The sequence below is a fragment of the Oncorhynchus kisutch genome, linkage group LG12 (genome assembly GCF_002021735.2).
Source record: "Oncorhynchus kisutch isolate 150728-3 linkage group LG12, Okis_V2, whole genome shotgun sequence".
In the NCBI taxonomy this organism is placed as follows: Eukaryota; Metazoa; Chordata; class Actinopteri; order Salmoniformes; family Salmonidae; genus Oncorhynchus; species Oncorhynchus kisutch.
Window position 1 is genome coordinate 14,236,340 of NC_034185.2, and position 13,549 is coordinate 14,249,888.

A 13,549-nucleotide genomic window follows, 5' to 3' on the forward strand; every position below is an offset into this window, starting at 1 on the left:
TTTTTACCTGATGTGAGCAAAGAAACATCCTTACTTTTTGTTGAGAACCTATTTAGTTCTGTACTCAGGTTAAATGCTCATACCAGTCGAAATAGCCAGCGCTTAACTGTTATGTTGCACAATGATTTAAGTCAAAAACTTGACTTAGTCAAATTATTATATATTTTGGCTTAAAGTGACAAATCCAAACTGCCCTCTGTTCAAATCCATGTGAATGTGGTGTCTTTTCCTATGATATACAATTATTTTGGGACTGGGTTTTATTTAAATGTTACCATCCGCCAGCATAGCATTGTTTATTAACAGAAAAAGCTGCAAAGTTCTTCCTCTTTGTGACCGAGATAAGCCAAACAGCCTTGTGTCTACTTGGCCACCTGAGACATGGAGCTAATTAAAATTAGGGGGGGGGGGGGGGGGTGACTTTTGTTTTTGCACCTCCATTTTTGGGGGGGGGGGGGGGGGGTGAATTATCATAATTGGATCATTTGTAAATTCACTTATTGTTGAGCTAGTCTGTAAAAAATATCTTGCCATTTTATAAATTGATATAATTGCGCGATAGCAATTACTGCCCCACGGTGTATTTTACAATGTAGAAAAATGCATATCAGCTATCTTTTGAATAGTTATCCATATTACGAGAGCTTCAACTATTTATATGGTGGATTCACGGCCGCAATTTATGGAAAATCCCAAACTTTGCAGATCAAAGATAGGTTTGTGGTTTCCATCTGTGGCGAAATTTCTTCTGGATTTCGTTGGTGGATCACATCCAACTTGTAGGTGCATGCACCGCCCCCTACTGTACTAGTGTGAGGCCATTCATTTCTGCAGTACAATTGACAACCATGGCTATGAATGCTAAAAAGCCCACAATTACTGAAGTAGATATTCTTCCATCACTCTCTCTTGGTCTCTGCTCCTTTACCACTCCATTCACTGCTTTGGCAGACAACACTTTCTGTACTACTCTAACCCTGGCAACCTCAACCTGCCTTTTCACCGGACACCTGATCTCCAGCCCCACGGACACCACCACAGCTAACACACACAACTTTCTCCACCAACTACACATTCCTGCGTCTCATGCCCTCCTGCACACTACTCTCATCTATGAATCTCCGTCTTACACACTGTTGCAACATGCCAATAAACTTGACACCTAAAACACCGTAGTATTTTCGGCGCAATTCCCGTAGTATATTTCCCACGCTCTCCACCGGATCTGTGTCGCACCAAACAGCAGGCATCCCCAGACACCAGGAATCTTCCATTTCAACTGATCCTCAACACTTAATGGCACCCCGTTATCACTCATTTCAATGGCACCCTGCTCCGGAGAGTAAAGAAAGTCACATTTATTGTCCCTAATCGTGTAAACTGGAGCGCCAGCTCCCTCTGGACTGAAGAAACACAGTAAATCATCACTAATCCACTCCGTTCACCAACTCAACAGTCCCCAATCTCTTCTCCACCCAACCCGACACCACGTATGGATCAGCCAAAATTCAAGGATCCATTCTCTCCACAAACCTCACTCCCACTGGGCCAGAATTATCCTTTCCATCCTGGGGATGAGGCCCAAACTCAGCGGTCCTCATTGCAGGTACTACATCCATACTCCCGTCAGGTTCCATCTCTGAGCTACTAGAGCACATATCCCTCTTTTTGCTCGACGCCAATCGTCCTCACCGCACCGCTTCCCCCTCTACACTCAGCTCCCGCTCATCGGTCATCACTGCACCTGCCACCAAAATTTATTCCCCCTCACTCTCGTCACATTTACTTTGCTTCTCCTGCTCTTCCAAAAGTTCTGTGCAATCCTCTACTCCATATTCCTTATCCGCCATCTTCTCCTTCCAGAAGGATTCTGCAACCCCCCACTCCATATTTATTAATAAGGTTCCACTTTCTTCCTTGTACACCATCTTCTTTTCATGATCTCTGCTCTTTTTTTTGGCGTAGTTTTTTTCCCCTCAATCTATGTTAATGACAAATCCAGCTCCAGACTTCTTCGATGAGTTTTAAAGGGCTGTTGCCATTCAATAAATGTTGCATTACCGCCACCAACTAGACTGGGGGTATGAATTCCTTATACTTTGCGTTGAAAAAGGGGAAAGTGATAATAAATAAATAAATATATATATATATATATATTTTCCCGGACTTTAACTCCCGGGTGGCGCAGCGGTCTAAGGCATTGCATATCAGTGCAGGAGGCGTCACTGCAGTCCCTGGTTCAATTCTAGGTTGCATCACATCCAGCCGTGATTGGCAGTCCCATAGGGCAGCAAACAATTGGCCCAGCGTCGTTGGCCGTCCATTGTAAATAAGAATTAGTTCTTAACTGACTAGTTAAATAAAAAGAGAACCATTGCTATGAATGCTAAAAAGCCAATCTTACTGAACCATATATTGCTCGTTGGCCTAACCCTCTGTGCTGACACATATTTACTACTGACACACATATTCTCAGGATCCCTCCCCCTTGACCCATCTTCCTCTACTTTCTCCAATGCCTCTGCAAACGACAACGTCTGCACTACTTTACGCCAGGTAACCTCAACCTGTGTCTCTCGCCTCCGGACACTTCTGATGCCCAGTCACATGGGCACCCCTAAAAATATGGAAGATAGCCCTATTTTGTAAAATACCAAGTCCATATTATGGCAAGAATAGCTCAAATAGGCAAATAGTCCATCATTACTTTAAGACATGAAGGTCAGTCAATCTGGAAAAAACGTGCAGTTGCAAAAACCATCAAGCGCTATGATGAAACTGGCTCTCATGAGGACCACCACAGGAAAGGAAGACCCAGAGTTGCCTCTGCTGCAGAGGATAAATTCATTAGAGTTACCAGTCTCAGAAATTGCAGCCCAACTGCTTCACAGAGTTTAAGAAACAGACACATCTCAACATCAACTGTTCACAGGAGACTGCGTGAATAAGGCCTCTGTGGTCGAATTGCTACAAAGAAACCACTACTAAAGGACACCAATAATAAGAAGAGACTTGCTTGGGCCAAGAAACACGAGCACTGGACATTAGACCGGTGGAAATCTGTCCTTTGGTCCGATGAGTCCAAATTTGAGATTTTTGTTTCCAAAAGCTGTGTCTTTGTAACACAGAGTAGGTGAACGGATGATCTCCGCATGTGTGGTTGCCACCGTGAAGCATGGAGGAGGAGGTGTGATAGTGTCCGGGTGCTTTGCTGGTGACAGTCTGTGATTTATTTAAAATTCAAGGCACACTTAACGAGCATGCCTACCACAGCATTCTGCAGCGATACGCCATCCTATCATTTGTTTTTCAACAGGACAATGATCCAACACACCTCCAGGCTATGTAAGGGCTATTTGACCAAGAAGGAGAGTGATGGAGTGATGCATCAGATGACCTTGCCTCCACAATTACCGGACTTCAACCCAATTGAGATGGTCTGGGATGAGTTGAACCGCAGAGTGAAGGAAAAGCAGCCAACAAGTGCTCAGCATATGTGGGAACTCCTTCAAGACTGTTCGAAAAGCATTCTAGGTTAAACTGGTTGAGAGATGGCCAAGAGTGTGCAAAGCTGTCAAGGCAAAGGGTGGCTACTTTGAAGAATAGAAAATATATTTTGATTTGTTGAACACTTTTTTGGTTACTACGTGATTCCATGTGTGTTATTTAATAGATTTGATGTCTTCACTATTGTTCTACAATGTAGAATATAGTAAAATAAAGAAAAACCCTTGAATGAGTAGGTGTCCAAACTTTTGACTGGTACTGTATATGTTTTAGATACTTCAAGAGGTCTTAAAATTAAAAATCAAATAGCTTAGTGATTATTGGTTTGACCTCCTGAAAACAATTCATTTCAAGGATCCTGCACATCACTGACCCTTCCAAAATGGTGTTTGGTTTGGGGAGGGGGAAAATGCGCTCTTTTCCGTCTTGCATCTGGATTGGACAATAATTACGCACGTGCTTTAGTCAGTGGTCTTCAAATTGACCCTCCAAGTCCCTCTCCTAAACATTTGAGTTTCAGACATTTGTGCTGACTGGGTAAACTGGCAAGAACTTCAACGGACGTGAGAAGAAAACATTGGTACAATGAAGTCTTTATTCGGGAGTCTCGTCTACTGCCTTTTCCTCTTCGTGTCTGATGTATACGGAACGTACCGTTTGAATGGATTCGATCCACAGCAGGTTACTGCTCAAAGTTATGCACAACGTAGAAATATTGCCCGGCCACCGCTGCGGACCCTCGCTCCTTCAGGTAGGTTTTCAGAGAAAGGTGTCGGTCCCCCATACACCTTTCTATTTGTGTTTGTGTTTTGTGTCATGATACACACTGAATATCACTTGATTGTTTAGCCAAGTACATTTTCCGCCAAAATTGAAAAGAGCTTTTTGAATTAAATTATTTGTCTAATCCGATCAAAATCTCGTGCCAACTACTCGTAGTCTGTCCACGAGAGATTAATCCGATAATTTTATGCTTCTCCTCATTGGGAACCAACCAAGTGTCCGTGCGTAAAAATCGCGTAAAATATGCACGGAACAATTGGTTTCATTATAGCCACTCCTTGAATTGTAGATAATTCGGTCTGCTATAGGTTTGCAAAATTCCAGTAACTTTTAACCTGGTTTTCCAGAAATCCTGGTTGGAGATTCCTTTTGGGAACGTTACCAGAATTTTGCAACCCTAGTCTGCTATGTGGAAATTCTAATACGTGTACTAAGGTACTTGGACATATGCCTTCCATGTTCATGCAGTTCAACAGGGCAATAACTCATTATAGATTTACATTTACTTTTTTTAACCATACAATTTCAAAATGGACTAATTATACTTGATTTTGCTTTATTGGCTAAACAATGACATCCAAGTTTATAAGACCGATACCATATCTGTCAAATCTATATGTGCTACAAGACTAAATGCATGTGTAAGTAATTTACATTTTATAACATTTTATAAGTGCGATATTCTTCTATGCTGGTTCGAAACGAGCCAAACGGCTACCAGCTCAAATGTCACTCATGCTTCAAAAACTCATCAGTATTCTCATGCTAACTCTTAAAGCAAGCGGAGTTCATTCTCACATCAACAACACACCCATAACTATAATTTATACAAACTCACATCGAAGAATAACTATCATTCATACAAACTCGCTTCGAAACTATAATTCATAAAGACTCACAGCTTTCCCATTTGCTGACTAACTAATTTGCTCTACCGCTCCTCCTCCCCTCCTCTGGTGGCCCCTAGTTCACGCCAGTGCATACAGGCATAGAGGCTATCACTACCACCACCAGCCACCAGGGATCCACCTGCCCGTGGTTTACCAACAACCTAGCCCTCTATATCCACCCGTGGCTTACCCCAGATCCTCTGTCCCCTTACCACCTTACCAACACAGAGCGCCACCGGTGGTGTACAACCTATACCAAGACCTTTCACCTCCAGTAGTTCACCACCACCCGTTTAAAGTTTTTTTTCCACCAGTGAGCCACCACCACAAATTCAAAGGTAAATGTCCACACATTTTACCTCTGGTACAGCCTAAACCTACTACGGTGCCAACGACCCCTGTGGTGTACCTACCCACCACAGTTCCAACTCTACCATCAGTGACTACATTGCAACCGGTGATGACCACCTTGCCACTGGAGGTGACCACCACCCCCGTGCCGCCAACACTACCTGTCAGTACCCAAAGCGGCGTCGTCATCACCACCGCCAGTGTGGAGACAGGTAGAAGCCAGGTTTCCCTTCCTACCCAACCAATTCAATCCATAGTTGTCCAGGTCAGCTCTTGTCTTTTTATTTTATAATAGCACAGGACTACTGTCACATAATCAACCATTCTCATTGATAATTTCATCACATAATCAACCAGACAGAATTTATGTTATTTGCAATCTAATAATGACAAAACACCATACAATACTGGGGTGAAGCATTCCAGGACAAGTCAAAAAATACTTTCTTGTTCTCCGCAGTTTATAATTTGGAACAGAAAAACTATGAACTGGATATACATTTAAATACTTTTCACTGCATTAGAAGGATATATATGTATTTTTTTTTTTGTGGAAAAAAACGAATCAGTTTTGACAACAGGATGATTAAAGAAGGATACTAGTATCAATTAAAATTCTGCATCAGTTAGGATGTCAAAGCTTAATGAAGCCTTGCCATTCAATTTGACCTTTCACAGTCCAATCCTGAACTATTGACATAGAAGAACGGTTAAGAGGGGAAAGGATACAGTATGGCTCCATGAAAGGCATAATATACTGTAATAACTAACCTCTAAACCGTCTAACTGAAATGATGCACAACTCATGGCCTTGCAAACCCCTCTTTCATCCTATAACTCAAGCAACCAGAGTTGTGCATCCCCCAAACAACCATGAGAAATGTCCTTTTTTTTGTGTAGCTGAATTGTTTCAACTTTCTTCATGGACACTAATATGAATGAATGTCGCTTTTCAATCCACAAACTAGGGCTACATGTGTGTGTCAATGAAATGAGTTTGTATGAAATAAACTGGTGAACATATGGCCATCTTGTTAAGAGCTGCAATGCTTCTGGTTTGCCACCAGCGACAGACAATTCGTGCAGGAGCCGTCCCCTGGACCTGGTCTTCATCATCGACAGCTCCCGCAGCGTGCGCCCCGGCGAGTTTGAGAAGGTCAAGATCTTCCTGGCCGACATGGTCGACACCTTGGATGTGGGACCAGAAGCCACCCGTGTGGCCGTGGTAAACTATGCCAGCACGGTCAAGATCGAGTTCCTGCTCAAGGCTCACCTGAACAAGCCCAACATGAAGCAGGCTATCACCCGCATCGAGCCCCTCGCCGCCGGCACCATGACTGGCCTGGCCATCAAGTCGGCCATGACCGAGGCCTTCACCGAAGAGTCAGGCGCCCGGCCAAAGTCAAAGAACATCGCCAAGGTGGCCATCATCGTGACAGACGGGCGTCCTCAGGACCAGGTGGAGGAGGTGTCAGCGGCTGCCCGGGGGTCCGGCATCGAGATCTACGCGGTGGGGGTGGACCGAGCCGACATGACCTCTTTGCGGCTGATGGCCAGCAACCCTCTGGAAGACCACGTGTTCTACGTGGAGACCTACGGCGTCATCGAGAAGCTCACCTCCAAATTCAGGGAGACCCTGTGTGGTATGACTGAGCAGGGTGGAGGAGGAGACTAGTCTAAACCGTAAACGTTGGTTTTAGTCCGAGAATGTGTAGGGACCGTGTATCGCCTACAGGGGTGGTTTCATCTGTTTTCTCTTTAGCACTTCATTTTGAATCCTTAGGTTTTCTATTCAAGTGTAAATTATACGTTGACCAAATGGTAAAGAGAAAAAACACACCTCACATGGATTAAAGGTTTATTTACCCTGGTACTAGATTCCAGCCCATTGGAAAGTAGTTCGGCCATTTGGTCTACTCTGGGCTTGTTTCCCCACATTTAGATTAAACCTAGTCACAGATTAAAAATCAATTTTAATGGAGAATCTCTATTGAAAGTGCCTCTTAGTCCAGGACTAGGCTTAATCTGGGTCTGGGAAACCCGCCCCAAGAGTTTTGGCCAATCTGGGTCTCTAGTGAACAGTCAGGTATGGTTCCTCAGTTTTAGTAACAGACAGGATGGTCCTTCAACAAGTGCAAGGTGATTGAAGAGGTAACTGCTCATTAACGATTGACCAATGAGAAATCAAAGCATCATGCCACACACAGATTGCTTTGAATCTGTCAATCGTACAGCTTTGTTTAAAATTATCAGAATACTCTTCTAAAAATCTTCGAATTCATTTTGAATAGTAAATTGACTTTTTTTCATAACATTCTAATATTTATTAACTTGAATGTTGTGTACATTTTAATATTGTTTTTAAAATGTATTTATTTTTTATGTTAACAGTCCCCCTTCTATGTTTGCAATGGACCTTGACTGAGTTGGTGTATGGTCCACCAGCTTTCCAGTCACATTAGGTGTCCTTCAGTGTATAGCTGGCCTTATCTCAATATTCTATTGATATACTTCCATACACCTTTTTGAAGCTTGAAACTCAGACAACAAACAGTCTTTGCGTCTACAATTTCATCAAACAGGCTATGGAAACATGTCTCTACCTTCTGCACTTACACGCATATGCTCAAAAACATGTCTTAGTTCATTTTGCTATGGTATCTATACTTGTTATGCTATTTATACTATATACAGAAATGACGTTTTCTTAGAGAAATGAGATTAGAAATGGGTTATAAACGACCAGCGTTTATATATGGTAAGTATGTTTGATAATATGGCTTCTTCAGATCACGTTTGAATGCATACAAGCTATAACCGTTCCAAACTTACCACCCTATGAAATTGTACCCATGCTGCTTTGTGTGTAGCTTGATGGCGGCTTCACTTAACCCCGACTTATTCCAGGTTGGGACCCCTGTGACATGGGACACGACTGTGAGGACATGTGTGTTAGCAGCAGCAGCAACAACTCCTATCACTGCGAGTGTCGGGAAGGGTATCTCTTGAACACGGACAAGAAAACATGTTCCCAGAGTCAGACACGTAAACCTCCCCACTATGTTTGCAAAGGACCTTGGCTGAGTTTCATTGAAGGTGTATGGTCCAACAGCTTTCCAGCCACAGTATATAGCTGGCACTATGTCAATATATACTTCCATACAGCTTTTTGAAGCTTGCAAATATTGCCACTGGAACTCAGATAATACAAGTGTCCTTTGCATCCACAATTTCATCAAACAGGCTATGGCAAAATGTGTCCCTATATGTGTGTGTATGTATATATGTATATATATATATATACATGTGTGTATATATACTTAAAACATGTTATCCTACTTCAGTTTGTTATGGTATCTTCACAAATGAGCGTTTCTATCAAATTGCCATCCAGGAATGAAATTGAATAAATGAGTTATAAATGACCATTACATACAGTGAGGTAAGTATGTTTGATAGTATGGCTTCTTCAGAGTACTACCCCAGATCACCTTTACTTAGACAGAATCCTTATGCATACAAACTAACAGTTTCAAATATGATGCCAGCCTATGAAATTGTACCCATACTGCTAGCTTGTCAGCTCCTTCCCTTAACCCCGGCTTATTCCAGGTGTGGACCCCTGTGCCATGGGACACGACTGTGAGCACATATGTGTCAGCAGCAACGCGTCCCATCACTGCAAGTGTCGGAAGGGCTATATCTTGAACCTGGACCAGAAAACGTGTACTCTGAAACGTAAGAGTCAGTGGGCTAACTGTGGTTGTATTCTAAATATGCCTCCTTTATATAATTTGAACTTTATGTTGAGTCTGCTCAGATGCTCGACCCGTTATGGATGGTGATCACAGAAGATCTCTAATTTGTTTGTTTTCTTATAAGCAGCACATGATAAGTCTTCATTCCGCTTTTAAAATCCAACTGGTGCACAATCAATATTACTACTTGATTCACCTTTGGTTTTCCATTTGCCGAACACTTTGTAACACTCGCTAGGTTGCTTCAACGTTGTCAAAGCATTGTGTTCCTGTCATGGCCATGCAAATGGAACCAAACTCTCTGTGCTGTCCATCTTGCCTACTAGAGAACACGAGAGCAAAACCAGGATAGGTAAGGGATTAGTTTTTGGGTATATCTACTGCTATCAAAGAGGATCAGTTGAACGTAGGTAAAGTACTTGTACATGGTCATGTTTAGTAGGGAGAAAATGTTCCAGACACTACCTGATCTAGTCCAATAAGAACACATTTATTTTCCAGTGCAAAACACCTTTTCCTACGATGTACTCTACTGAACACAACCCTGGTCTGTAGAAGAACAATTGCAAGCCCTACTAGTATATGGAACTCAACAGTATAACAACATTAGTTGGGAGGTATTGAGTGAGAGGCTCCTCCTGTGTGGTGTTATCTATTGTACAGTTGAAGTCGGAAGTTTACATACACCTTAGACAAATACATTTAAACTCAGTTTTTCACCATTTCTGACATTTAATCCTAGTAAAAATTCCCTGTTTTAGGTCAGTTAGGATCACCACTTTATTTTAAGAACTTGAAATATCAGAATAATAGTATAGAAAAGGATTTATTTCAGCTTTCCCAGTGGGTCAGATGTTTACATATACTCAATTAGTATTTGGTAGCATTGCCTTTGAATTGTTTAACTTAGGTCAAATGTTTCAGGTAGCCTTCCACAAGCTTCCCACAATAAGTTGGGTGAATTTTGGCCCATTCCTCCTGACAGAGCTGGTGTAATGGAGTCAGGTTTGTAGTCCTCCGTCCTCACACACGCTTTTTTAGTTCCTCCCACAAATGTTCTATAGGATTGAGGTCAGGGCTTTGTGATGGCCACTCCAATACCTTGACTTTGTTGTCCTTAAGCCATTTTGCCACAACTTTGGAAGTATGCTTGGGGTCATTGTCCATTTGGAAGACCCATTTGCGACCAAGCTTTAACTTCCTGACTGATTTCTTTATGTTGCTTCAATATATCAATATACTTTTCCTACCTCATGATGTCATCTATTTTGTGAAGTGCACCAGTCCCTCCTGCAGCAAAGCACCACCACAACATGATGCTGCCACCCCCGTGCTTCACGGTTGGGATGGTATTCTTCGGCTTGCAAGCCTCCCCTTTTCTCCTCCAAACATAACGATGGTCATTATGGTCAAACCGTTCTCTTTTTGTTTTAACAGACCAAAGGGCATTTCTCCAAAAAGTACGATCTTTGTCCCCATGTGCAGTTGCAAACCGTAGTCTGGCTTTTTTATGGCTGTTTTGGAGCAGTGGCATCTTCCTTGCTGAGCGGCCTTTCAGGTCATGTTGATATAGGACTTGTTTTACTGTGGATATATATACTTTTGTTCCGGTTTCCTCCAGCATTTTCACAAGGTCTTTTGCTGCTGTTCTGGGATTGATTTGCACTTTTTGCACAAAAGTACGTTCATCTCTAGGAGACCGAATGCGTCTCCTTCCTGAGCGGTATGACGGCTGCACGGTCCCATGGTGTTAATACTTGCATACTATTGTTTGTACAGATGAATGTGTTATCTTCAGGCATCCTTGCTCCCAAGGGTGAACCAGACTTGTGGAGGTTTATAATTTCTTTTCTGAGGTCTTGGCTGATTTCTTTTGATTTTCCCATGATGTCAAGCAAAGAGGCACTGAGTTTGAAGGTAGGCCTTGATATACATCCACAGGTAAACCTCCAATAGGCTAATTGACATCATTTGAGTCAATCAACAAGCTTCTAACGCCATGACATCATTTTCTGGAATTTTACAAGCTGTTTAAAGGCACAGTCAATTTAGTGTATGTAAACGTCTGACCCACTGGAATTGTGATACAGTGAAATAATCTGTAAACAATTGTTGGAAAAATTACGTGTCATGCACAAAGTAGATGTCCTAACCGACTTGCCAAAACTATAGTTTGTTGACAAGAAATTTGTGGAGTGGTTGAAAAACTAGTTTTAATGACTCCAACCTGTGAATGTCAACTTCCGACTTCAACTGTATGTACATACATTATGTAATATTTAACACTAACGTGACATATTGCTCTGTCCCAACATGAAGAGATTAAGGCGGTGGTGGTGGTGGAGGACCCTTGTAAGTGTGAAGCCAGACTGGCTTTCCAGATGCAGACACAGGCCGCCCTCCAGGAGATCACTGCCAGACATATCCTTTCTGTTAGTTCACAGTAGGAAAATAACTGACCGCAGCACTCAATATAGGCTGAAGACTCAGTGGTATGCCTCCTTCAAAGCAATTCATGGGTTATCTTGAATGCCTTTTATGATTAATGGTCTGGGTTGCATGATCTACCATGACATTATGCGGTTTAGATTTGTGGAAGCAAATGCTACTTTGTCAACTGGATAATCTGATGTTGTAGATCAATTGTAAAAAAATATATATGTATATGAAAAGAAAAGGTTATGAATAAGAGTTTTTCAGATGTAACTAATGTTTTACCATGGAAAAAGAATTGCCTTTACTCTTCTCACTAGCTGACATGACAGGAAGGGTGGAACAGATTGAGAACATTTTGGGACCTGTCTAAGTTGAGGAAGAAACAGTAAGTAACAATTCCCTATAAGGAAGACTAGGTTGAAACCTTCCAACTCTGACCTCTGTGTATTTGTTTACCCTCAGCAGGGTCAGCCAACCTCTGATGGCCCCGCCGTCAGTCACGGACCACTGCAACACAGGCATGTACTACTACTGCTGTCCTCCATCACATCGGCGGATATCGACAACAACAGACAGTGGAACTTTGGATAAACAACACTGCAACAGCTAGAAGGAAATGATGTCAGTCCATGGTTCTTTAAACAAGCTATTGGTCTTCGGTCAGGACTGTATCAGAGAATTATGGGGGCTAATGGTGTCAGTCTGTCCATATATGAGCATCAGGTTCCCACGAAACGTTACAGTATATAACGGTATACACCTTTTAGAAATGTGCTAAAGACATCTATTGTATTAATTAATTTTCATCAACTCTGCTTCAGCTAACACATTTGAAATTTGTTTTTGGAAGTTTCTTTGAAATATATTGAGAAATTGAAATCATGTTCAGTAGGGACCAGTCAGTGAGGGGCAGTGCTTTTAAGATTTTGTTTTATTTGAACCGATTTTAGAAATGTTATACTATATGATCATTTCCAATCTGGTAGAAATATGTCATTTGTTTTTTGTGCCCGCCATATAAGGTATTTTTGTTAGGTTGTGTCAGTGCAAAATGTTGAACGCTATAATGTGAGGAAAATGTACACCCCCATGTGTGCTGTGTACGTCAGAATAAAAAAACGAATGTACTGAATATGTGACAATCAAGACCAGGAGAGGAAGTTATTTTGCACAGTGCCTTTATCCATTGAACTACTTGATGAATATTAAATTGGAAGTTCAGTATTTTACAAGTTGTTAGTTTCTCCCTCTGAAAGTAATGTAGACCAGAAGAAACAGTACTCCATGGTTCAGTTTCCTTAACAGCCTCTAAAAACCTAATGAGAGGTCAAAGGAAAATGGCAAGAATAGTGCAAGTTAACAGGCGGGACACAAACAGACAAATAACAGCACAATACAACTGGTGTGCAGAATGGCATCTCGGAATGCACAACTCGTCGGTCCTTGTCACGGATGGTCTATTGGTCGACCACACCAGGTTCCACTCATATCAGCTAAAAGCAAAGAGAAGCGGCGCCAGTGGGCACGCGATCACCAACACTGGACAATTGAGGGGTGGAAAAATATTGCCTGGTCTGATGAATCCCGGTTCCTCTTGCCTCACGTTAAGTTAGGATTTGGTGTATGCAGCAGGAGTCCATGGCCCCTTCGTGCCTGGTGTCAACGGAATAGGCTGGTTGCAGTGGTGTAATGGTGTGGGGAATGTTTTCCTGGCACAATTGAACAAAGTTTGAAAGCCACACCTTGTAGAATCCATGCCCAAAGAATTCAGGCTGTTCTGGAGGCAAAGGGGGGGTATGTCCCGGTACTAGATGGGTGTACCTA

The 13,549-nt window shown here is 42.2% G+C and overlaps 1 protein-coding gene across 8 annotated transcripts; it reads left to right on the forward strand.

The window, feature by feature from the left end:
• The first annotated feature begins 3,948 nt into the window (after window positions 1-3,948).
• Window positions 3,949-12,954, forward strand: matn3a (matrilin 3a). 8 transcript variants are annotated; one of them, XM_020496220.2, is made up of 9 exons: window positions 3,961-4,258; window positions 5,258-5,518; window positions 5,603-5,743; window positions 6,599-7,174; window positions 8,439-8,576; window positions 9,144-9,269; window positions 11,609-11,710; window positions 12,040-12,110; window positions 12,188-12,954. In XM_020496220.2, the coding sequence occupies exons 1-8, from the start codon at window positions 4,093-4,095 to the stop codon at window positions 12,093-12,095; spliced, it is 1,566 nt and encodes a 521-aa protein (XP_020351809.1). In that variant the 5' UTR covers window positions 3,961-4,092; the 3' UTR covers window positions 12,096-12,110; window positions 12,188-12,954. The 8 variants fall into 8 exon arrangements, with proteins under 8 accessions (XP_020351811.1, XP_020351808.1, XP_020351809.1 ...); XM_020496219.2 differs by having other exon boundaries at window positions 3,959-4,258; window positions 5,258-5,743; window positions 12,191-12,954; XM_020496218.2 differs by having other exon boundaries at window positions 5,258-5,743.
• Window positions 12,955-13,549: the final 595 nt, after the last annotated feature.

Excerpts from the sequence above, each read along its gene's own strand:
- matn3a (XM_020496219.2), top strand. The coding sequence starts at position 4,093 with ATGAAGTCTTTATTCGGGAGTCTCGTCTACTGCCTTTTCCTCTTCGTG. Across the intron at positions 4,259-5,257 it reads GCGGACCCTCGCTCCTTCAG|TTCACGCCAGTGCATACAGG; the intron begins GTAGGTTTTCAG and ends GGTGGCCCCTAG. Across the intron at positions 5,744-6,598 it reads CACCGCCAGTGTGGAGACAG|CGACAGACAATTCGTGCAGG; the intron begins GTAGAAGCCAGG and ends GTTTGCCACCAG.